Genomic DNA, 23,867 nt, shown 5'->3' on the forward strand with positions numbered 1-23,867 from the left:
TGACGTCTGGAGACATAAGACACTCTTATTGATTTTAATGTGTACCTGCATGCCAGCACAGTATGTAAGTTTATTTAAGTACAGGTGTACATAAGTATAATTATCAGAGTATATATAAAATATGAAATAACTTTTAAAAACAATTTAAATTTTGGAGCTCACGAAGAATGTAAACAAACAGGGTGGGGCGCAGTGACCGTATTAGAAAGTCAGGTGGGGGGAGCCGTATAGCAAGTTTTGGTCATAATTTGAAATGACTGTATTAGCGGAACGCCGTAAAGTGAAACACCGTAAAGCGGGGCCCTGCTGTATATATATATAATATATATATATATATATATATATATATATATATATATATATATATATATATATATATATAGATATATATATATATATATATATATATAATATATATATTATATATATATATATATATATATATATATATATATATATATATATATATATATATATATATATAGATATATCATGCATGTGCATGCCTGTGTAGTGTGACCTAAGTGTAAGTAGAAGTAGCAAGATATACCTGTTATCCAGTGTGTTTATGAGACAGAAAAAGACACCAGCAATCCTACCATCATGTAAAACACAGTTACAGGTTTCTGTTACAGGAATATATTATACAGGATGTAGAGATATTATTGTTCTTTGAGAATTAATTAATCTACTGTGATTTTATCTTAATAATTTATTATTTTTTCTTTCTGAAATGAGATATTGTATCCACTCTGTAATCACTTTTTTTTTTTTTAAGGTGCTGAGGTTGCAACATGGACGCTGTGAGCTGTACACCACCAGAGAGTGACATACCAACTGAATGGGCTGTTAAGTCTGCAAAGTTAGAATTTTTCTGGGAGTTTGTTGGTCAAGCTGGTAATGTGCCACTTGATATTACTCAATCTATTCTTGCTGATTACAAGATCAGTGCTGAACAGGCAGTGTGTTCAGGTTGGTGAATAAATGTACTTCAGTGCTAATACTTTCTCAAGAAATTCTGCTTGCATTAGTTTTGCTTGAAAGAAACCTTAGATTTTAAATAGCACCTGAGAAATCATGCAGTGTTAAGGCTCTTTTTGGGAGAAGATTGTTGATCACTTCCAAATGTTAAGGATTTTAAGGAATCCCAGGGGCAGCTGGGAAAGGGCAGCACTCACAATATATGAAACATTTTCCTGTCTCGTATACATTGGTACTAATATTTCATTCAAACGTCTGGGCTGGGATATAGCTTAAACCTGTTTTTCACAAACAACCAATAATGATAGATGAATTTATTTTATTTATCAAATTAAAGTCACACTAACAAAAAGAAGTCAGTCTTTGACTGACTCTACTACTACTACTGCTACTTTTACCACTTCTTCCTTTCCTACTACTTCTCTTCCCATCCCTGTCTGCTGGCCTATGTATACTCCCTCCTCTCTTTTTTATTAGTGTTACTTTGTAAATGGTCCAAGTTGGACAGAAACGTCATCGTAAGCTCCTCTCGCCTATGTGCGATTATTTGTGTATTGTTCCAGTCACGATATTGTGCCTTTTTGTTATTTATGAACACTATAGATAAGCATCTTATTCTTTCCAACTTTTTTAATGTTGTTCCTTCTTTTAAATCCCTCTTTCGTTCTTATGAGGCTGCAATTATTGCTTCCAGTCGTAAGAATCAGCTTCACTTTCTACGTGACTGTCTTGCTGAATAAGTTTTGCCCCCTTCCTTCTCCAATTTCTTGAAACCCAACCCACTGGGCACTCCCTTTCCTGATCATGCCCATCTCCTACTTCAACAGCTCCTTCTCTCTACTAAGTCTCAGGCTGAAGATGCCTTCTTTACTCTCCATCAGCATCAATGTGCTCTCTTTGCTTCTCTTCCACAAGATCTCTGTAATCTTCTCACTACCATTGCTTTTGACACTGCTCGCCTGAACTCACAAATTCATTCTTCTAAACTACAGAATAAACCTCACCGTCTCAGATAGCCCTTGGTCTAAATTCTCCCTTACCGAATGTGTTACTAATATGTCTTCTGTCACTTTCCCCCAACATGAGCTTGAACTGCTTGGTTTTGGTCTTTCCTTTGCCACTTCACCTACCCTTCATGCTGGTATTGACCTGATTAGCTCTTTTGATTCTTTTCGTCAGTCTTGCTCTCGTAGTTTTCCTGACTTGTCCACTTTTCGTGGTGCTTTCCTTCCTGCTCTTGATAGTCTGTTTTCTAAGAATTATCACCTTTCGCACTGCTATCAACTTTCCCTTTCTTCTCTTAAATCTAACACTAACATTGTCATACTCTCTTCTGACAAAGGTAATTTGGTAGTTATCCTTGATCGCAAGGATTACCTCCGTAATGTTGATGTCTTGCTCTCTGACTCACGTACCTACACTCCTCTCATTTCTAACCCTCTTGATCGCATCAAGAGAACTCTCAACAAAAAACTAAGGACTCTCTCCAACCTCTGTCTTCCTGACTTTGACCCTGTTCAACGTTTTCGTGTCATCTGTCCCTCTGTCCCTATTTCTATGGGCTTCCCAGAACCCATAAACATGATATTCTTCTACATCCCACCATATCCTCTAGAGACTCTGTCTCTTCTTCTCTTGCTTCTTGACTGGCCAAAGCCCTCACCCCCTTTCTTAGTACTTTTTCTCATGCCCACCTTCGTCACTCTCAAGACTTCATCAAACGCGTTCGCTCTCTCCCAACCTGTAAGATGCTTAGTCTTGATGTTGAGTCCCTCTTCACTAATGTCCCTCTTGATGATGTCCTTAATTTTATCAGAGAGAGGGCCAATGAAGGGTTACTTCATCTCCCTATACCTACTGATGTCTTTCTTGATCTTATCCACCTTTGTTTTTTTTTTTGTTTTTTTATTATTATCACACTGGCCGATTCCCACCAAGGCAGGGTGGCCCGAAAAAGAAAAACTTTCACCATCATTCACTCCATCACTGTCTTGCCAGAAGGGTGCTTTACACTACAGTTTTTAAACTGCAACATTAACACCCCTCCTTCAGAGTGCAGGCACTGTACTTCCCATCTCCAGGACTCAAGTCCGGCCTGCCGGTTTCCCTGAACCCCTTCATGAATGTTACTTTGCTCACACTCCAACAGCACGTCAAGTATTAAAAACCATTTGTCTCCATTCACTCCTATCAAACACGCTCACGCATGCCTGCTGGAAGTCCAAGCCCCTCGCACACAAAACCTCCTTTACCCCCTCTCTCCAACCTTTCCTAGGCCGACCCCTACCCCGCCTTCCTTCCACTACAGACTGATACACTCTTGAAGTCATTCTGTTTCGCTCCATTCTCTCTACATGTCCGAACCACCTCAATAACCCTTCCTCAGCCCTCTGGACAACAGTTTTGGTAATCCCGCACCTCCTCCTAACTTCCAAACTACGAATTCTCTGCATTATATTCACACCACACATTGCCCTCAGACATGACATCTCCACTGCCTCCAGCCTTCTCGCTGCAACATTCATCACCCATGCTTCACACCCATATAAGAGCGTTGGTAAAACTATACTCTCATACATTCCCCTCTTTCCCTCCAAGGACAAAATTCTTTGTCTCCACAGACTCCTAAGTGCACCACTCACTCTTTTCCCCTCATCAATTCTATGATTCACCTCATCTTTCATAGACCCATCCGCTGACACGTCCACTCCCAAATATCTGAATACATTTACCTCCTCCATACTCTCTCCCTCCAATCTGATATTCAATCTTTCATCACCTAATCTTTTTGTTATCCTCATAACCTTACTCTTTCCTGTATTCACCTTTAATTTTCTTCTTTTGCACACCCTACCAAATTCATCCACCAATCTCTGCAACTTCTCTTCAGAATCTCCCAAGAGCACAGTGTCATCAGCAAAGAGCAGCTGTGACAACTCCCACTTTGTGTGTGATTCTTTATCTTTTAACTCCACGCCTCTTGCCAAGACCCTCGCATTTACTTCTCTTACAACCCCATCTATAAATATATTAAACAACCACGGTGACATCACACATCCTTGTCTAAGGCCTACTTTTACTGGGAAATAATTTCCCTCTTTCCTACATACTCTAACTTGAGCCTCACTATCCTCGTAAAAACTCTTCACTGCTTTCAGTAACCTACCTCCTACACCATACACTTGCAACATCTGCCACATTGCCCCCCTATCCACCCTGTCATATGCCTTTTCCAAATCCATAAATGCCACAAAGACCTCTTTAGCCTTATCTAAATACTGTTCACTTACATTTTTCACTGTAAACACCTGGTCCACACACCCCCTACCTTTCCTGAAGCCTCCTTGTTCATCTGCTATCCTATTCTCCGTCTTACTCTTAATTCTTTCAATAATAACTCTACCATACACTTTAACAGGTATACTCAGCAGACTTATCCCCCTATAATTTTTGCACTCTTTTTTATCCCCTTTGCCTTTATACAAAGGAACTATGCATGCTCTCTGCCAATCCCTAGGTACCTTACCCTCTTCCATACATTTATTAAATAATTGCACCAACCACTCCAAAACTATATCCCCACCTGCTTTTAACATTTCTATCTTTATCCCATCAATCCCGGCTGCCTTACCCCCTTTCATTTTACCTACTGCCTCACGAACTTCCCCCACACTCACAACTGGCTCTTCCTCACTCCTACAAGATGTTATTCCTCCTTGTCCTATACACGAAATCACAGCTTCCCTATCTTCATCAACATTTAACAATTCCTCAAAATATTCCCTCCATCTTCCCAATACCTCTAACTCTCCATTGAATAACTCTCCTCTCCTATTTTTAACTGGCAAATCCATTTGTTCTCTAGGCTTTCTTAACTTATTAATCTCAGTCCAAAACTTTTTCTTATTTTCAACAAAATTTGTTGATAACATCTCACCCACTCTCTCATTTGCTCTCTTTTTACATTGCTTCACCACTCTCTTAACCTCTCTCTTTTTCTCCATATACTCTTCCCTCCTTGCATCACTTCTACTTTGTAAAAACTTCTCATATGCTAACTTTTTCTCCCTTACTACTCTCTTTACATCATCATTCCACCAATCGCTCCTCTTCCCTCCCGCACCCACTTTCCTGTAACCACAAACTTCTGCTGAACACTCTAACACTACATTTTTAAACCTACCCCATACCTCTTCGACCCCATTGCCTATGCTCTCATTAGCCCATCTATCCTCCAATAGCTGTTTATATCTTACCCTAACTGCCTCCTCTTTTAGTTTATAAACCTTCACCTCTCTCTTCCCTGATGCTTCTATTCTCCTTGTATCCCATCTACCTTTTACTCTCAGTGTAGCTACAACTAGAAAGTGATCTGATATATCTGTGGCCCCTCTATAAACATGTACATCCTGAAGTCTACTCAACAGTCTTTTGTCTACCAATACATAATCCAACAAACTTCTGTCATTTCGCCCTACATCATATCATGTATACTTATTTATCCTCTTTTTCTTAAAATATGTATTACCTATAACTAAACCCCTTTCTATACAAAGTTCAATCAAAGGGCTCCCATTATCATTTACACCTGGCACCCCAAACTTACCTACCACACCCTCTCTAAAAGTTTCTCCTACTTTAGCATTCATGTCCCCTACCACAATTACTCTCTCACTTGGTTCAAAGGCTCCTATACATTCACTTAACATCTCCCAAAATCTCTCTCTCTCCTCTGCATTCCTCTCTTCTCCAGGTGCATACACGCTTATTATAACCCACTTCTCGCATCCAACCTTTACTTTAATCCACATAATTCTTGAATTTACTTATTCATATTCTCTTTTCTCCTTCCATAACTCATCATTCAACATTACTGCTACCCCTTCCTTTGCTCTAACTCTCTCAGATACTCCAGATTTAATCCCATTTATTTCCCCCCACTGAAACTCCCCTACCCCCTTCAACTTTGTTTCGCTTAGGGCCAGGACATCCAACTTCTTTTCATTCATAACATCAGCAATCATTTGTTTCTTGTCATCCGCACTACATCCACGCACATTTAAGCATCCCAGTTTTATAAAGTTTTTCTTCTTCTCTTTTTTAGTAAATGTCTACAGGAGAAGGGGTTACTAGCCCATTGCTCCCGGCATTTTAGTCGCCTCATACGACACGCATGGCTTACGGAGGAAAGATTCTTTTCCACTTCCCCATGGACAATAGAAGAAATAAAGAAGAACAAGAGCTATTTAGAAAAAGGAGAAAAACCTAGATGTATGTATATATATATGCATGTGCGTGTCTGTGAAGTGTGACCAAAGTGTAAGTAGGAGTAGCAAGATATCCCTGTTATCTAGCGTGTTTATGAGACAGAAAAAGAAACCAGCAATCCTACCATCATGCAAAACAGTTACAGGTTTCTGTTTCACAGTCATCTGGCAGAACGGTAGTACTTCCCTGGGTGGTTGCTGTCTACCAACCTACTACCTAATATCCACCTTTGTGTGGACTCAAATTCCTTTTCCTTCCAAGGCAAATATTATTCTCAAACCTTCAGTGTTGCTATGGGTTCTCCTCTATCTCCTGTTCTTGCTAATCTCTACATGGCATACTTCAAGACTGTTCTTCTTCCTACTATTGATGTGCGCCCTTCACTCTGGCTCTGCTATGTAGATGACATCTTTGCTCTTTGGCCTCATGACTCTAGTTTCTTTCAGCCATTTCTTGATGCCCTTCATAATCTTGCCCTTTCCATTAACTTTAAAGCTGAATGGAAATCTAATTCCTTGCTTCCTTTCCTTGATGTTCATGTCCACTGTTCAGTTACAGGGTTTGCTTTTTCTGTGTGCTGCAAGCCTATGCAGTGGCATGTACATTCACTACTTTTCTTATCATGCTTCCTCTGACAAGAAAAGTGTTCTCATCTCCCTCTTTCTGCATGCTCTCCGCATTTGTGATCCTCAGTTCCTTGAATCAGAAATTTGCACTCTTCGTAATTCATTTTTCTCGTCTTGGCTACCCTTCCCATTTCATTGACTTTGCCTTATCACGTGCTAAACAGGCTTTCTTCTCTCCCAAACTCTCTACTCCTGGGAACTCTCCTGTCCTCTGCCTTCCCTATATTTCCAGTCTTTCTAATCTCAACAACTTTCTCTGTTCCTTAGATATCAAACTTACTTTTTGCCAGACTAACACTCTTTGCACCAATCTAGTTCATACCTCTCTTCCCTCTGTAGATTCTCCTGGTGTCTATTTTATTTCTTGTTTCTCTTGTCCTCTTCAGTACTTTGGAGAAACTGGTCATTCTCTTTCTGACAGACTCAGGAAACACAAAAGTAGTGTTAGGCTTGCCAACACTAACAATGCTCTTTTCTGTCATGTCTTCTGCTAAAACTGTCTACCCTATGTCAAACTTTCACAGTCGCCATCTGGTTGAATCCTCTCTTATACACAACTTTCCTTGTATGAATCTTAGTCCTGGCTTTGTCTCTCTAGATGCCTTCCTTTCCCATTAACCCTTCAGGGTCTGTGCCATAGATCTACGGCTATACGTTGAGGGTCCAAACTGTAGATCTACGCCAGAATTCTAGCGGCGTCAAATTTAGCGCAAGAAGGCTGGTAGACCTACATCTGAGAGAATGGGTCTGCGTGGTGTGTGTGCACCGTAAACAAAAATTCTAGGCACCTGCATGGCATAGACAGCGAAAGTGAGGATGATGTGGCTACACTTGACATGGATAGACCACAGCCATCAGTAGGTGGTGGTATTACCACAGCCATGCATGACTCACCAGCCCAGGCTGGGACCCATGCCGCTGACTCCTCAGCTCAAGGACAAATCAGAGTGTCAACCACCACAACTACAACTACAACCACAACCAGCTTATGATGTCCAGTATCCACCAGCAAACTGCATCTGGGATTGGCAGCAAAATCCTAAGTTTGTTCCCAAGCCCCACCAGTTTGATGACTCTCAAAGTGGAATCCGACCAACTTGTTCCCTTGGCAATACTGCAAATGAACTGAAATTCTTTGAACTATTCTTTGACCAGCCCTTGATGGAAACTGTTGTCAGGGAAAGTAACAAATATTTTGAGTACACCATGGCAAATACGATCATATCACCACAGTCAAGACTACACCGGTGGAAAGAGACAACTGTGGCTGAAAGGTATTTGCTTTTTTGCAACAATAAAGCTTATGCCTCATGTCTATAAGCATAATATAAAATCATACTGGTCCACAGATCGGCTAATTTGTACCCCGGCCTTCAGTGAAATCATCCCAGTGAGCAAATTTATCTTAATGTTACGTATGTTGCACTTCTCTGACAAAACCAGGCCTGGTAGAAGTGACAGGTTATACAAGATTAGAAATGTCTTATGCATCTGAAACAAAAGTTCAACATGTACTTTTATCCATTCAAGAATCTTGTAATTGACAAGTCTTTCATTTTGTTCGAAGGTAAACTGTCATTCAAGCAGTGTATACCGAGCAAGAGGAAACGCTTTGGTATAAAACTGTTTGTACTCTGTGACTGTGACAGTGGCCTGGTATTGGATATTATTGTATACACAGGAAGTAAAACATTGAAAGATACCAGGATGTTATTTGGTATCTCAGGTGACGTAGTAAGAAGCATGATGGCACCTTATCTTGGTAAGGGGCATACATTATATATACTGATAACTGGTACACAAGCCCTTTACTCAGTGATTTCTTGTGAGTGAACATGACAGATGTGTATGGCACAATGCGTTCTAATCGTAAACATATGCCCAGGTTCAACGCAGGCACTCATGCTGGTGAGGTGCAGGTGTTTCCTGCCAGTGACATCATGGCATTACGGTGGCATGACGAACGAGATGTCACATTGTTGGCAACTATTCACCCTAACAGAATGCAAGACAGTGGCAAAGTTGATAGAGTGACTAGTGAACGTTTTCGAAAACCAGTGACAGTGATTGATTATGCGCCAAACATGCGTTTGGTTGACAAATGTGACATGCAGATAGGCTTTGTTGATTGTGTTCGTATGAGTTACAAGTGGTACATGAAACTTTTCTCCCATCTCATGGACATTTCAATGGTCAATGCATGTAATAGGTACCAGATGAAGACTGGCAACAGACCACCGTATGGTGAATTTTGTTTGTCTATTTTTAGACAACTCATAATGAAGTACCAGGTAACAACACCTGCTATACAAACCCGTCCTCGAGCTCCACAGGAAATACCCAAGCGTTTGAGGAGGGAAGGTGATCATTTCATAATACAGCTTCCTGTAACTAAGAAGAAATTTGCTCAGAAGAGATGTGTTGTCTGTGCACAAACAAAATGACGGCAACAAAGATGCAAAGACACTTGGTTTATGTGTGAGGAATGTAAGGTACCTATGTGCATTTTACCTTGTTTCAAGGACTTCCACAAGCTGCAGCAGTTCTAGAAACATGTCCAGTGACTGTACATATGTAAATATATAATAGAACATTAGTACAGTGGACCCTCGCCTAACAAACGCATCGCATAAAGTTAAATCCGCCTAGCAATACATTTTAACGCAAAATTTTTGCCTCGGCTAACGCTAAAAAACTCGCTCAACATGATTCGTTCGAGATGCGTCCACATGCGGCCTGAGCCCGCCTCACTTGTTCCGTGGGTGCCAGTGTTTACAAACCAGCCACCGCAGTCACTTCCAAGCATACAATTGGAACATTTCATATTACCACAGCCTTTTTAGTGATTGCACTTGAAAAATAAGTCACCATGGGCCCCAAGAAAGCTAGTGTCAACCCTACAGGAAAAAGGGTGAGAATTACTATGGATATGAAGAAAGAGATTGCTAAGTATGAAAGTGGAGTGCGTGTCTCCGAGCTGGCCAGGTTGTACACAAAACCCCAATCAACCATCGCTACTATTGTGGCCAAGAAAACGGCAATCAAGGAAGCTGTTCTTGCCAAAGGTGCAACTTTGTTTTCGAAACAAAGATCGCAAGTGATAGAAGATGTTGAGAGACTGTTATTGGTGTGGATAAATGAAAAACAGATAGCAGGAGATAGCATCTCTCAAGCGATCATATATGAAAAGGCTAGGAAGTTGCATGAGGATTGAATTGGAAAAATGCCTGCAACTAGTGGTGATGTGAGTGAATTTAAGGCCAGCAAAGGTTGGTTTGAGAGATTTAAGAATCGTAGTGGCATACATAGTGTGATAAGGCATGGTGAGGCTGCCAGTTCGGACCACAAAGCGGCTGAAAAATATGTGCAGGAATTCAAGGAGTACATAGACAGTGAAGGACTGAAACCTGAACAAGTGTTTAATTGTGACGAAACAGGCCTGTTTTGGAAGAAAATGCCAAGCAGGACCTACATTACTCAGGAGGAAAAGGCACTCCCAGGACATAAGCCTATAAAAGACAGGCTTACTCTGTTGATGTGTGCTAATGCTAGTGGTGATTGCAAAGTGAAGCCTTTATTGGTGTATCACTCTGAAACTCCCAGAGTGTTCAGGAAAAACAATGTCCTCAAGGCTAATTTGTGTGTGCTGTGGAGGGCAAACAGTAAGGCATGGTATTCTACTCAAGATTGATGGACTGACCACATCGACTCAAGGTTGAAGGACTGATTACCTGACCTGTACTTTAACTCAGTGGTGACCTGTACTTAACTCATTGGTGACCTGTACTTAACTCTGTGAAGAAGTGTGCTTGTGTGCTCCCCGTGGACTGAACCAAGATGCCCTCAATCGAGCAACTTTACCAGCAGCTTAAGGAAGAATTGACGGTAGCAAAGATGGAAATACGGCGATTGACTGAGGAAAACAAGAGGATTTGTAGTAGTCCTCCTGTTTCGAGTCCTCAGGTCAAGAAGGGAACGTGGACAGTGGCTGGACAGCATGAGACGAAGTTGACGATCAAGAAGACGAATGGAAAGGTAGAGACGACGAAGAAGAAAGAGACTGCTGTGGAAACTGTTGTGGAAACATCCATTGCATTCTCGGTGCTACCTGACGAATGTGAGTCGACTATTGAAAACAAAATTAGTGATTCTCCAGAAACCACACAGACTAAAGCTGTTCAGAAAAGACAAGCAGCAGTGGTGGCGAGTGAGAAAATTAAATTAATGTTAAGTGATGAATAGTTCACCTGCAGTGAACCTCCGCCGCCCCCCAGTGTGGAGAAATTTTCTCCAGGAGGGGGGTGTCAGCCCCTTTCAGCCCTGAGGGGCCCAGCCCTCTCAGAAGGGGCAAATATCTTGTTTACTGCTACAGCGAGTAATTGATCCCAGATGCAGTACCAGTATGTGACGGTGGCTCGACGCTCCGTGCGGTCCTGTGTTGCAAAGTGTAGCTTAATAAAAGACAGTTCATCTCTTACCTTAGCAAGACAATTAAGGAAAATCCTGCTCCCACTTTATTACCATAGTAAAGATAGTGGACATTGTTGTCTATGCTTAAGACAGCAAGATTTAAACATTCTGCTTTGCTTCATCGAGGAAGTGGCAAGGAAGCAAAAAGTACTAGGTCAGCTTTTCCTTTGTGCTGGGGGCAGTGACGGCGTGGGGCATTGTGGCATCTTCAGATTACTTTTGACTCTACTGAGAGTGACACTGACGCCAGGATAACCAACAAAGAACGATCTGTGCGTTAGTGTGAACAGAGTGTCTCACAAAACACGATAAACACTTACAGAGAAGTGTGATCAACTTCTTAGTGATATTGTGTGAACAATTATTGATGAACAGTGTAACAACGAGTGTTGTGATCCAACAGTGTAGTGCGACATTCTTCAAAGAACACTATTCTTCAATCAACTCAACGGATATCCGGGCATAATTACAGGTCAGATACATATACCCAGGTAAGTGTTCTAACTCGTGATGTACTACTATTGACTGCGCAGTTGAGTATAAAATCGTGAGTTAGTCACTTATCATAAACCCCGGTGATATGCGGACCTTTGAGTCCACACTAGTAAGTTTGTCAGCCATCAGTGAATGAAATATGCTGACATAACACCCCCTAGGGGTAATTTATAATCTTACAAATTATAACTCTTTACTAACAGAGACAAAACTTACAGGGATGATAACAGATGCAATTTTTCTACCTGGATATCAGATTATGAGGAAAGACAGATAGAACAGAGGAGGGGGAGGAGTAGCATAGCTCATAAAAAATCAGTGGAGTTTTGAGGAGATGGGAGGAATGGAAAGTACTGGGAACGCCACTACAAACGACACCAAGGAAGGTAAGAATATTGTTGTTGGGGATAGCCAGGTTAGATATATGGATAGGGCTTTCTGCTTGAAGGACAGGAGTAGGAGACAGAGAGTTTGCTTTCCTGGGGCTGGGATGCTGGACATGGTTAGCCGGCTTGACAACATCATGAACGGTAATGGGATCAATCCCATTATCTGCCTCAGTGCTGGAGGCAATGATGTAGGCAAGTGCAGAAGTGAGGACTTAGTTAGAAGGTTCAAGACAGCAATAGACATAATTAGGAAAAAGGGGGGGGGGCACCCTGTTATATGTGGCATTTTGCCAAGAAGGGGTGTTGGAAATGAATGGTTGTCTAGAGCAATTGATATTAATTGCTGGCTGGATAAACACTGTAAGGATAATGCAGCACCATTCATTGACAACTGGGACAACTTCTATGGCCGAAATGACATGTATGCCAGGGATGGGGTGGTTCACTTATCAAGGGCAGGTGTGGGTTTTCTTTCTAGCTCAGTTGAGGGGGTTGTTAGGACTTTAAACTAGGATTAGTTAGAGGTATGGGTTTAGAAATGATAAAAAATGAGTATGGATATACTGACTTATGCTCTGATGTTAAGAATCTTAATAGTAACTGTCATGGAGCTACCCTAGGTAATGATAATTTCAGATACAGTGGACCCCCGCATAACGATTACCTCCGAATGCGACCAATTATGTAAGTGTATTTTTGTAAGTGCGTTTGTACGTGTATGTTTGGGGGTCTGAAATGGACTAATCTACTTCACAATATTTCTTATGGGAACAAATTCGGTCAGTACTGGCACCTGAACATACTTCTGGAGTGAAAAAATATCGTTAACCGGGGGTCCACTGTATTGTGTAAAAACAAAGATGAATAGGAAAAATGTGCAGAAGAAAAAACATATAATGGTATTTTATGCCAACAGTCGAAGTGCAAGAAATAAGATTAATGAACTACGTTTGATAGCATGTGATGGGAACTTCGATGTCATTGCATTAACTGAAACGTGGTATGATTTAAAGAGTCGGGATATGATTGCTGAGTGTAATATTCAAGGGTTTAAGTTGTTCCATGTGGATAGATGTTGTGGGAAGGGGGGAGGAGTTGCATTATATGTTCGAGAAAATATTAACTGTTGCACAAAAACAGATATAAAAATAGATGGAACAGCAACAGAATCTGTTTGGGTAGAGTTTGTAGGTCAAGAGAAGCTAATTCTAGGTGTAATATACTGACCTCCAGGCTTTGATCACGATAGAGGGAGACTTCTTTGGGACGAAATTGTTAGGGCTTCTAGACACAGTAACGTAGTGATTGTAGGGGATTTTAACTTTAGTCAAATAGACTGGAGTTCTTTGACCGGTAATCTGGAGTCCAGTGACTTTATGGAAACAGTTGAAGACTGTTTTCTGAAGCAGTGTGTAACAGAGCCTACCAGGGGTGATAATTTGCTTGACCTAGTCTTGTCAAATAGGGAAACACTCGTAAATAATCTGGAAATCACTGAAGAGCTTGGCGCAAGTGATCGCAAATCCATCACTTTTAGCATTAACTGGGAATACAGGAATAATGATAATACAGTAAAAATCCCTGATTTTCATTCTGCCGATTATAATGGACTTAGGGAACACCTGTCAAATCTTGATTGGGGTTATCTAGCTAATGATTCTATTGATTACGAAGGGATCTACATTTATGATTCTTTTCTTAATAATGTACACCGTGCTCAGAGTATATACATTCCTCAGAGAGAAATTAGATCTGATAATAACGATCCCAAATGGGTTACCAGGAGGCTAAAGCATTTATTAGGGGAGAAAAGGGGAATATATAGGTGGATCAGAAGGGGAGAGGTTAACCTTACTGACCAGTATGTTCAGCTTAAAAGAGAAGTAAAAAAGGGGATTAGAAAAGCTAAACGTGACTATGAAATTAGAGTTGCTAATGAATTAAAGACCAATCCAAAGGGGTTCTTTCAAGTGTATGGGATGAAAGTTAAGGAAAAAGTAGGACCTCTGAAAATTGGGAATGGACAGCTGACGGATAATGAACTGGAAATGTGTTCCATATTTAATAACTATTTTTTGTCAGTTTTTACACAGGAAGACATAAATGAGATTCCAGAAATTAACAATTATTCAGTTCCCGACGAATTCAAATTGACTAATAGTACTGTCACGAGGGACATGGTTATCAAACAGATAGACAAACTGAAGCAAAATAAGTCCCCGGGGCCCGACTAGTTATTTTCCAGGGTACTTAAAGAATGCAAGATGGAACTTAGTCAGCCATTAACGAGTGTGTTCAATGCATCCATCCTTACTGGTGTTGTGCCAGAGTTGTGGAAGATGGCCAATGTGGTTCCTATATTCAAATCAGGGGATAAGTCCACTCCTTCAAATTACCGTCCAATAAGCCTGACATCTATACATGTAGTTGGCAAATTACTAGAATCAATTATAGCTGGCATTATTAGAAGTCACCTTGAAGAGCATAACTTGATAAATGATTCTCAGCATGGGTTTATGAGAGGTCGTTCCTGCCTGACAAACTTACTGACGTTCTTCAATAGAACATTTGAGGCAGTAGACAGTGATAAAGAATATGATATTGTTTATTTGGATTTTAGTAAAGCCTTCGATAGAGTACCTCACAAGAGACTCTTAAGAAAAGTGGCAGCTCATGGTATAGGAGGTAAAGTTCTAGCATGGATAGAGGCATGGCTTACCAATAGAAAGCAGAGAGTTTCCATTAATGGGTTCAAATCAGAATGGGGCTTAGTTAATAGTGGCATTCTACAAGGATCAGTTTTAGGCCCTCTCTTGTTCATAATTTACATTAATGACCTTGATGAGGGGATTACGAGTGACATGAGTAAGTTTGCTGTTGATACAAAGATAGGCCTTATAATTCACTCTGAGGAGGATATCAATGAACTACAGGAGGATTTGGACAAATTAATGTCTTGGTCTGAAAAATGGCAGATGAAATTCAATGTGGATAAGTGTAAGGTACTTGCCCTTGGTAATGAAAATAACCCTCAAAGCTATAATCTAGGTGAAGTAGAGCTTGATCATACAGAATGTGAAAAAGATTTGGGAGTCATGGTAAGCAGAAATCTAAAGCCAAGACAGCAGTGCCTTAGTGTGCGCAACAAGGCCAACAGATTACTTGGATTTATCTCAAGAAGTATAAGTAACAGAAGTCCAAAAGTTATTTTACAGCTCTATACATCACTAGTGAGGCCTCATTTAGATTATGCTGCTCAGTTTTGGTCCCCTTACTACAGGATGGATATAGACTCATTAGAGAACATACAGAGAAGAATGACCAAGATGATTTACTGTGTAAGGAACCTCCCGTATGAAGATAGAATTAAAGCCTTAAATCTCCACTCTCTGGAGAGGCGTAGAATGAGAGGAGATATCATTGGAGTGTATAAGTGGATGAAGGGCATAAACAAGGGAGATATTAATAAAGTACTGAGGGTGTCGAACCAAGTAAGAACCAGAAATAATGGATTTAAGTTGGATAAATTTAGATTTAGAAAGGACATAGGTAAGTACTGGTTTTCTAACAGAGTTGTGGATGTGTGGAACAATCTTCCCAGTGGGGTGATAGAGGCTAGGACCTTGGGTAGCTTTAAGAAGAGATTGGACAAATATGTGAGTGGGAGGGGCTGGGTTTGATTGGTGTCATTGGGTACGGGAGTTATTTCTTGGGTAGCTTTGGGTAGAGGTCGTTTTGATAAGGACCTGCCTCGCATGGGCCAATAGGCCTTCTGCAGTGTTCCTCCATTCTTATGGTCTTATGTCACTAGGGACTTTTTCTATGACTGGTTACACCATGCATTTGCCCCCACTGTGAAAAATTACCTAATTGAAAAGAAATTAGACCTTAAGTGTCTCCTGGTATTAGACAATGCTCCTGGTCATCCTTCAGATGTGACAGAGCGACTTTCTGCAGAAATGAGCTTCATTAAGGTCAAGTTTTTGCCTCCTAATACCACTCCTCTCCTGCAGCCCATGGACCAGCAGGTCATTTCCAACTTCAAGAAACTGTACACAAAAGCTATGTTTGAAAGGTGCTTTGTAGTGACCTCAGAAACTCAGTTGACTCTAAGAGAGTTTTGGAGAGATCACTTTAGCATCCTCAATTGTGTAAACATTATAGGTAAGGCTTGGGAGGAAGTGACTAAGAGGACCTTGAACTCAGCTTGGAAGAAAATGTGGCCAGAATGTGTAGACAAAAGGGATTTTGAAGGGTTTGAGGCTAACCCTTGGAATCCTATGCCAGTTGAGGAATCCATTGTGGCATTGGGGAAGTCCTTGGGGTTGGAGGCTAGTGGGGAGGATGTGGAAGAGTTGGTGGAGGAGGACAATGACGAACTAACCACTGATGAGCTGCTGGATCATCTTCAACAGCAAGAGGCCAGACCTGAGGAAACTGCTCCGGAGGAGGGGATAGAGAAATTGAAGAAGTTGTCTACTTCAAAGATTAAGGAAATGTGTGCAATGTGGCTTAAAGTGCAAACCTTTTTTGATGAAAATCACCCTCACACAGCTATTGCAAGCTGTGTTGGCAACCTGTACACTGACAATGTTGTGAAACACTTTAGGAATGTCATAAAGGAACGGGAGGTACAGGCTTCTATGGACAGATATATTGTGCGACAGAGGTCCACTGACTCTCAAGCTGGTCCTAGTGGCATTAAAAGAAGAAGGGAAGTAACCCTGGAAAAGGACTTGACACCTCAAGTCCTAATGGAAGGGGATTCCCCTTCCAAACATTAATACCATCCACAGTCCCCCCTCCTCCCATCCCATCAATCATCACCAGATCTTCAATAAAGGAAAGTGTCATGTAACTGTGCATGTCTTCTTCAGTTTGTGTGTATTAAAATTAATATTTCATGTGGTAAAAAAATTTTTTTGTTCATACTTTGGGGTGTCAGGAACAGATTAATTTGATTTCCATTATTTCTTATCGGGAAAATTAATTCGGCTAACGATAATTTCGCCTAACGTTGAGCTCTCAGGAACGGATTAATAGCGTTAGGCGAGGGTCCACTGTATTATACAACAATTGTGCATGTTTATTGTAGTAAAGAGTATGTAGTGGTAAACAATATTATAATAACTTTAGTGCAGTTATTGTGTTCAATACAGTGAGCTTATATATATACATTATATACAGTATTGGTCTCACAGGCCACAAATGTTACTAGAAAAAGAAAAAATTAGGAAAGAAAAGAAAAAAGTATAAAAAACGTAAAATAAAGAAATGCAATTTTGCGGAAGTCGCTGATGTTGCCGCCACCCAGTCATTTTGGGTCAACTTCTCGCCTCTATATCTCGGTAAGTACTGATCAGAATTTTTGTTTTGTTTTATTACCTTCACAAAAATATTATCTTTAATTCTGTAAGATTTTTTTTTTTTTTTTTTCCCAAAAAATTTCTTGGACACTGGGGCACCCCTTCAGATTTTGCCTTTGGACCCTGAAAGTGCTAATTGTAAAATATACTCCAAACTTCAGAACACCAGTGACTTAACCTGATGCTTTTTTCCCCTTCTCCCTCTTCCCCTATCCTCTTTCTCCTTTGGGTTTTCTTTCTTTGGCCTTGGGTATTTGGTACATCACTATTAACCCTTTGACTGTCGAGGTCGTATGTATATGTCTTACGAGGTACCGTGTTTGACGTATATATACTCATAAATTCTAGCGGCTTCAAATCAAGAAGGAAAAAGCTGGTAGGCCCACATGTGAGAGAATAGATCTGTGTGGTCAGTGTGCACCATATAAAAAAAATCCTGGAGCATGCAGTGCATAATGAGAAAAAAAAACTCCAACCGTTTTTTTAATTAAAATGCCGACTTTGTGGTCTATTTTCGTATAGTATTTATGGTTGTATTCTCGTTTTCATGGTCTCATTTGATAGAATGGAAAACATATTATAGAAATATAGGTGATTTTGATTGATTTTACTATAAAAAGAACCTGGAAATGGAGCTCAAAGTAGGGGAAATGTTTGATTTTTGCCGATGTTCAAAAGTAAACAAATGATGCCATTGTCCAATAAATGTCCAACTAGCCATTCTAATATGCAGTCATGAATGAGTTGATGTTATTTATACAATTATTACAGTATTGCAGTAGTCATCATGAATGGGTTGATGTTATTTATACAATTATTACAGTATTGCAGTAGTCTGCATAACAGTAAATCTTCTATTTTTTGTTTGAATAAAAATTCAAAATAGAAAGCAAGAGTAATATCAGAGCGGCCTGGAGACATGACTGATGAGCAAAGAAAATGATATTTTAGAGCCAGGAATGTCTGCATTGTTCATTCTAGACCTTATTTTGAAATTGTCATATTTTTTAATTTTCGTGAAATTGGCCAAATTGCAAATTTCTGACCACATTATTGGGTAGTTGAAATCGGTAAATGGGCAGTTTCTTTTACTCAATCGATAGAAAAAATGGATTTATAAAAAAATAGTTATGAGTTTGGTCGACTGGAACAATGGAATTAGCCGAAAATAGGGCTCAAAGTGGGCAAAATCGCCGATTTGTAAATATTGCCGAGCTAGCTAATTTCGCAAGAGCGTAATTCCGTCAGTTTTCCATCAAATTTCGTGTTTTTTGGTGTCATTAAAATCGGGAAAAGATTCTCTATCATTTCATATAAGAATAATTTTTTTTTTCTGGGTTGGGAAATTTTGCAACACCAGGAGACACTTCAGGATTGGGGGTTGCAACAGTCAGGGGGTTAATATTACCCTCTGTGTTCTTGTTCCTACCCTTTGTGGGCCCCTAGCTCCCTTGCAGTGTTCCTCTTTCTTAGTCTTTGACTGACTCTACTACTACTGCTACCTCTACCACTAGTTTTCTTTCCTTCCTACTACCTCTCTTCCCATCCCTGTCTTCTGGCCTATACAGTGGTACCTCGGTATACGTCCTTAACTCTTTCGGGGTTTCGGCCGTACTAGTACGGCTTACGCACCAGGGTTTTTGATGTACTAGTACGCATAAATTCTAGTGCCCTCAAATCTAGCAAGAGAAAGCTGGTAGGCCTACATATGAAAGAATAGGTCTATGTGGTCAGTGTGCGCAGTATAAAAAAAATCCTGCAGCACACAATGCGTAATGAGAAAAAAGAAACTTTGACCGTGTTTTTGGTTTAAAACAGCGACTTTGCACTGTATTTTCATATGGTATTTATTGTTGTATTCTAGTTTTCCTGGTCTCATTGTATAGAATGGAAGATGTATTACAGAAATTGAGATGATTTTGACTGGTTTTACAATGAAAAGTACCTTGAAATTGAGCTCAAAGTAGCAGAAATGTTCGATATTTACCAAAGTTCAAAAGTAAACAAATCATGCCAAGCGTCCAATACACGTCAACTGGTGAGTCTAATATTCTTTCGCAAGTGCACCAATATTATTTATACCATTTTTTACACTAATGCAGTAGTCTGCATAACAGTAAATCTTCTATTTTTTGTGAGAATGAAAATTCAAAGTGGAAAGCAAAAGAATGTAGGAGGGGCCTTGAGACGTGACTAATGAACAGAGGAAATGTCATTTTAGTGCCAGGAATGTCTTTCTTGTTTATTCTGGACCCTATTCGGAAATTGGCATCTTTTGAAATTTGTGTGACATTGGCAAAATTGCTAAATTCTGACCACTATACTGGATAGTTGAAATTGGTAAATGGGTGGTTTCTTGCACTTATTCGATAGAAAAAATGGAGTTCTAGCGAAATATTCATGTTTTTTGTCGACTAGTACAGTGGAATTGGCCAAAAATGGGGCTCAAAGTGGGCAAAATCGCCGATGCGTAAACATCGCCGAGACCACTAATTCGCGAGAGCATAATTCCGTAAGTTTTCCATCAAATTTCATACTTTTGGTGTCATTATGATCGGGAAAAGATTCTCTATCTTTTCATAAGAAAAAATTATTTTTATTTTAAATTTGGCTGACCCTGAGAACGAGTCTCGGAGAGGGCCTGTCGACCCTCAGAGGGTTAACACGGTAGTTACGTTCCTGAAAACATCGTGTTAGGTAAAACCGTGTTAGATGAACTGAAGAACTTATGGGAAAAATAGGGTACATTCCTGAGAGCCCCAAAAAAGCCAAACAACTTTTTTTTAGGCCTCCACATCTTATAAAAATAAAAATGAATATGTAATTGTAGTTCATTGTTGTGATGTATTATGTTGTTTTAAGACTACAAATATAACAGAAATAATAATATTTCTTACCTTAAATTGTGGGTGCTGGTGTTTGTGGATGATTGTGAAGAGAGTGGAGAGTTATGTTGTGGTCCTACTGGGCTGAGGTGGATGGTAGAGGTTCTGGTACTGAAGTCGATGGTTGTACTGGAGTGTCTAACTTTAAGTCATTCAGTCAAACAAGTCATTCAGTAAGTCAGTCAAGTCATTCAGTAAATCAGTCAAGTCATTCAGTAAGTCAGCCAAGTCATTCAGTAAGTCAGTCAAGTCATTCAGTAAATCAGTCAAATCATTCAGTAAGTCAGTCAAGCTGTTCAGTAAGTGAGTCAAGTTGTTCAGTAAGTCACTCAGGTGATTCAGTAAGTCAGTCAAGTGATTCAGTAAGTCTCAAGTCAGTCAAGTCATTCAGTAAGTCAGTCAAGTCATTTAATAAGTCTCAAGTGATTCAGTAAGTCAATCAAGTCATTCAGTAAGTCAATCAAGTTCAGTAAGTCAGTCAAGTCATTCAGTAAGTCAGTCAAGTCGTTCAGCAAGTCAGTCAAGTCATTCAGTAAGTCAGTCAAGTCATTCAGTAAGTAAATCAAATCATTCAGTAAGTCAGTCAAGTCATTCAGTAAGTCAGTCGAGTCATTCAGTAAGTCAGTCGAGTCATTCAGTAAGTCAGTCAAGTTGTTCAGTAAGTCAGTCAAGTCATTTAGTAAGTCAGTCGAGTCATTCCGTAAGTCAATCAAGTCAGTCAAGCCATTCAGTAAGTCAGTCAACTCATTCAGTATGCCAGTCAAGTTGTTCAGTAAGTCAGTCAAATCATTCAGTAAGTCAGTCGAGTCACTCAGTAAGTCAGTCATTCAGTAAGTTAGTCAGTCACTCAGTAAGTCAGTCATTCAGTAAGTTAGTCAGTCACTCAGTAAGTTAGCCAGTCACACAAACTTATGTTTACCTCTCTTGTATGTGTACAAAGTAACACTTCATTATGGCCACAGGATGTCTTGTCTAATATCTTTGTTTCCTTCATTAATTCTACAACTTCAATGCTTACACCTTTTCTTGCCACTTTGAGCAACACTGGTATGCCTACTGGGTGTCATGATTGCTTGGCAGATACAAGATATAGCAATTAAGAGATCAAAACACAATTCACAATCACAAGCCTGTAGCAGAGAAGTTGGACTGGACACGTATGAAGTCCGAATGCTGAGATGGTGGGGTGGTGTTGGGGGGGTGGGTGGGGACGGCGGGAGGTCTCCCCCGCTGATCCACAACAAGGCAGCCGCTTGAGGAAAAGGGAAGTTTTTTTCCCTTCCCGCAAACTGAACTGTGTTAAATTGATCTTACAACATGTTACATAAAATTGTGCCACAATTCTTCAATCGTGCTATACCCAAATCGTGCGAAATAAACTCGTGCTAAATGACGATCTACTGTAGTTACTATGTACTATTATCTTATCTAGTTTTAATTAGTTACTATGTATTAGGATTAGTTTGCCCGTAATGCCTTGGCATGATAGTGGCTATCTTTGTACTTAACAAATCAAAATTGTAATTACACATTGTAACTTTTACAAAGAAATAAACTTTATTATTTTTATTATTATTATTAGTAGTAGTAGTAGTAGTAGTATTATTATGCAGAGAATTCATAGTGTGGAAGTTAGGAGGAGGTGTGGAGTTACTAAAAGTATTAGTCAAAGGGCTGAAGAGGGTTTATTGAAGGGGTTTGGTCATTTAGAGAGAATGGAACAAAGAATGACTTAGAGAGTGTATAAATCTGTAGGGGAAGGAAAGCAGGGTAAGGGTTGTTCTCGAAAAGATTGGAGGGAGGGGGTATAGGAGGTTCTGTGGGTGAGGGGCTTGGACTTCCAGTAAGCGTGTATGAGTGTGTTAGTAGGAGTGAATGGTGACGAATGGTTTTTGGGACCTGACGAGCTGTTGAAGGGATTCAGGGAAACCATTTAGCCAGACTTGAGTCCTGGAAGTGGGAGGAGGGGCTTGGGATATTGGCAGTTTGGAGGGACATCTAAGCTGTCGTATCTGAGTGCCTCTGTAAAGACGGTGATTATGTATGAATGATGGCGAAAGTGTTGAATGATAATGAAATTTTTTTCTTTTTGGGCTTTTCTTCTTTTTTGGATCACCCTGCCTTGATGGAAAACAGCTAATGTGTTAAAAAAAATGTAGGTCCTTTAGTTATTTTCTAGAAAAGCTATTTCATACAATTTTTAAATGAGGATTTTTGTGTAAAATCAGCTGCAAAACATCAGATGTAAAGAAACATGCCATACAGAATCGATGCACTTGATAGCTTCTTGATAGTCAATGTGCATTTAGAGATCCATGAAAATGCTGGTTACTTGAGAATTCGAATATATTGTTAAAATACCCTTGAATTTCAGTACTGTAAATGGCAACTTTATAGATCTGTACAGGTTTTAGATATTTCCTAAATATTGAAATTGCATTTGCAGGAATAAGATGCCAGACAGGAGGATATATACAGTGTCCCAAATGTAGCACACCCTGGATTGCTGGCTTCTGTAGATCTAGACTTTTGGGATGTCCTCGGAATGCACATAAGATGAAGACTCTCCTTAAGAAAGAAAGAAGACATCCAAAAAAACTAACCTCCAAGGAAAAGATGCAGATTTCTTCCTTCCGTTTAAGAAAGAACAGTATAGAAGTGTCTTGCTTAATCTGTAAGTATAAAATGAGAGAGTTGTGCTCCATTCCAGTAAAAGAAAAACCCATAGATGAAGCAAAGCCTGAGGTTATAAAGAAGAAAAAGAAAAAGAAGAGAGTTAAAGAAGTGAATGCAGGATTGCTTCTTTCATCTTCAATTATCCAAAATGATGCATCTTTAACTCCTAAAGCTGCACCTGTTTCTACCATTACATCTCAGGAAAGCAATTTGAGAGTTAAGAATAAGAAGCGTTATGGTAAATTTTTAAAAATTAATTCAAATGAAAACAGAAGTGTAGATTTTTCATGCACTGATGACAAAATCTTACATAGGAGATTAGCAGAGATCACTACAAAATCTTCACACTCAAGCCAGTCTAAGTCTGGATCAAAATCTTTCTCAGGTTCAAAACTAGGTTCTGGGTGGGAAAGTTCTAACATCGAAGAGAAAAGAGAGAAACAAAAGAAACTTTCAAGATTGAAAAATGCATTGTTAAATGATGTTCAGAAACATAATAGTAAAGATAAACAGACTCTTGGCGACTTTCTTGCCAGTCTAATTTGAAGTATATTTCATGTATTAAGTTTTGAGGTGTCTTATATTCAAACTTTCAGTAAAACTAAAAAGTTCAGATACTCGTTTTCTTATCCATGGACAAAATTATTATTCTGAAAATGATGATGTTTTTATATACTAAGTGAGAACACAGCTAACAGCTGTATGTTTGTA

The 23,867-nt window shown here is 39.7% G+C and overlaps 1 protein-coding gene across 1 annotated transcript; it reads left to right on the top strand.

Annotated features, from left to right (window-relative positions):
• The first annotated feature begins 778 nt into the window (after window positions 1-778).
• On the top strand, window positions 779-23,769 carry LOC128698269 (uncharacterized). Its single transcript, XM_053790466.2, has 2 exons — window positions 779-972; window positions 22,927-23,769. Exons 1-2 carry the CDS (start codon window positions 795-797, stop codon window positions 23,700-23,702), a joined length of 954 nt encoding a protein of 317 aa, XP_053646441.2. The 5' UTR covers window positions 779-794; the 3' UTR covers window positions 23,703-23,769.
• The last annotated feature ends 98 nt before the right edge of the window (window positions 23,770-23,867 follow it).

Source organism: Cherax quadricarinatus, chromosome 63 (genome assembly GCF_038502225.1).
Source record: "Cherax quadricarinatus isolate ZL_2023a chromosome 63, ASM3850222v1, whole genome shotgun sequence".
NCBI lineage: Eukaryota > Metazoa > Arthropoda > Malacostraca > Decapoda > Parastacidae > Cherax > Cherax quadricarinatus.

Bases quoted from the DNA above. Each gene is read 5' to 3' on its own strand.
- LOC128698269 (XM_053790466.2), top strand. From the start codon at position 795: ATGGACGCTGTGAGCTGTACACCACCAGAGAGTGACATACCAACTGAA. The intron at 973-22,926 runs GTTGGTGAATAA...TTGCATTTGCAG, and splicing joins TGAACAGGCAGTGTGTTCAG to GAATAAGATGCCAGACAGGA.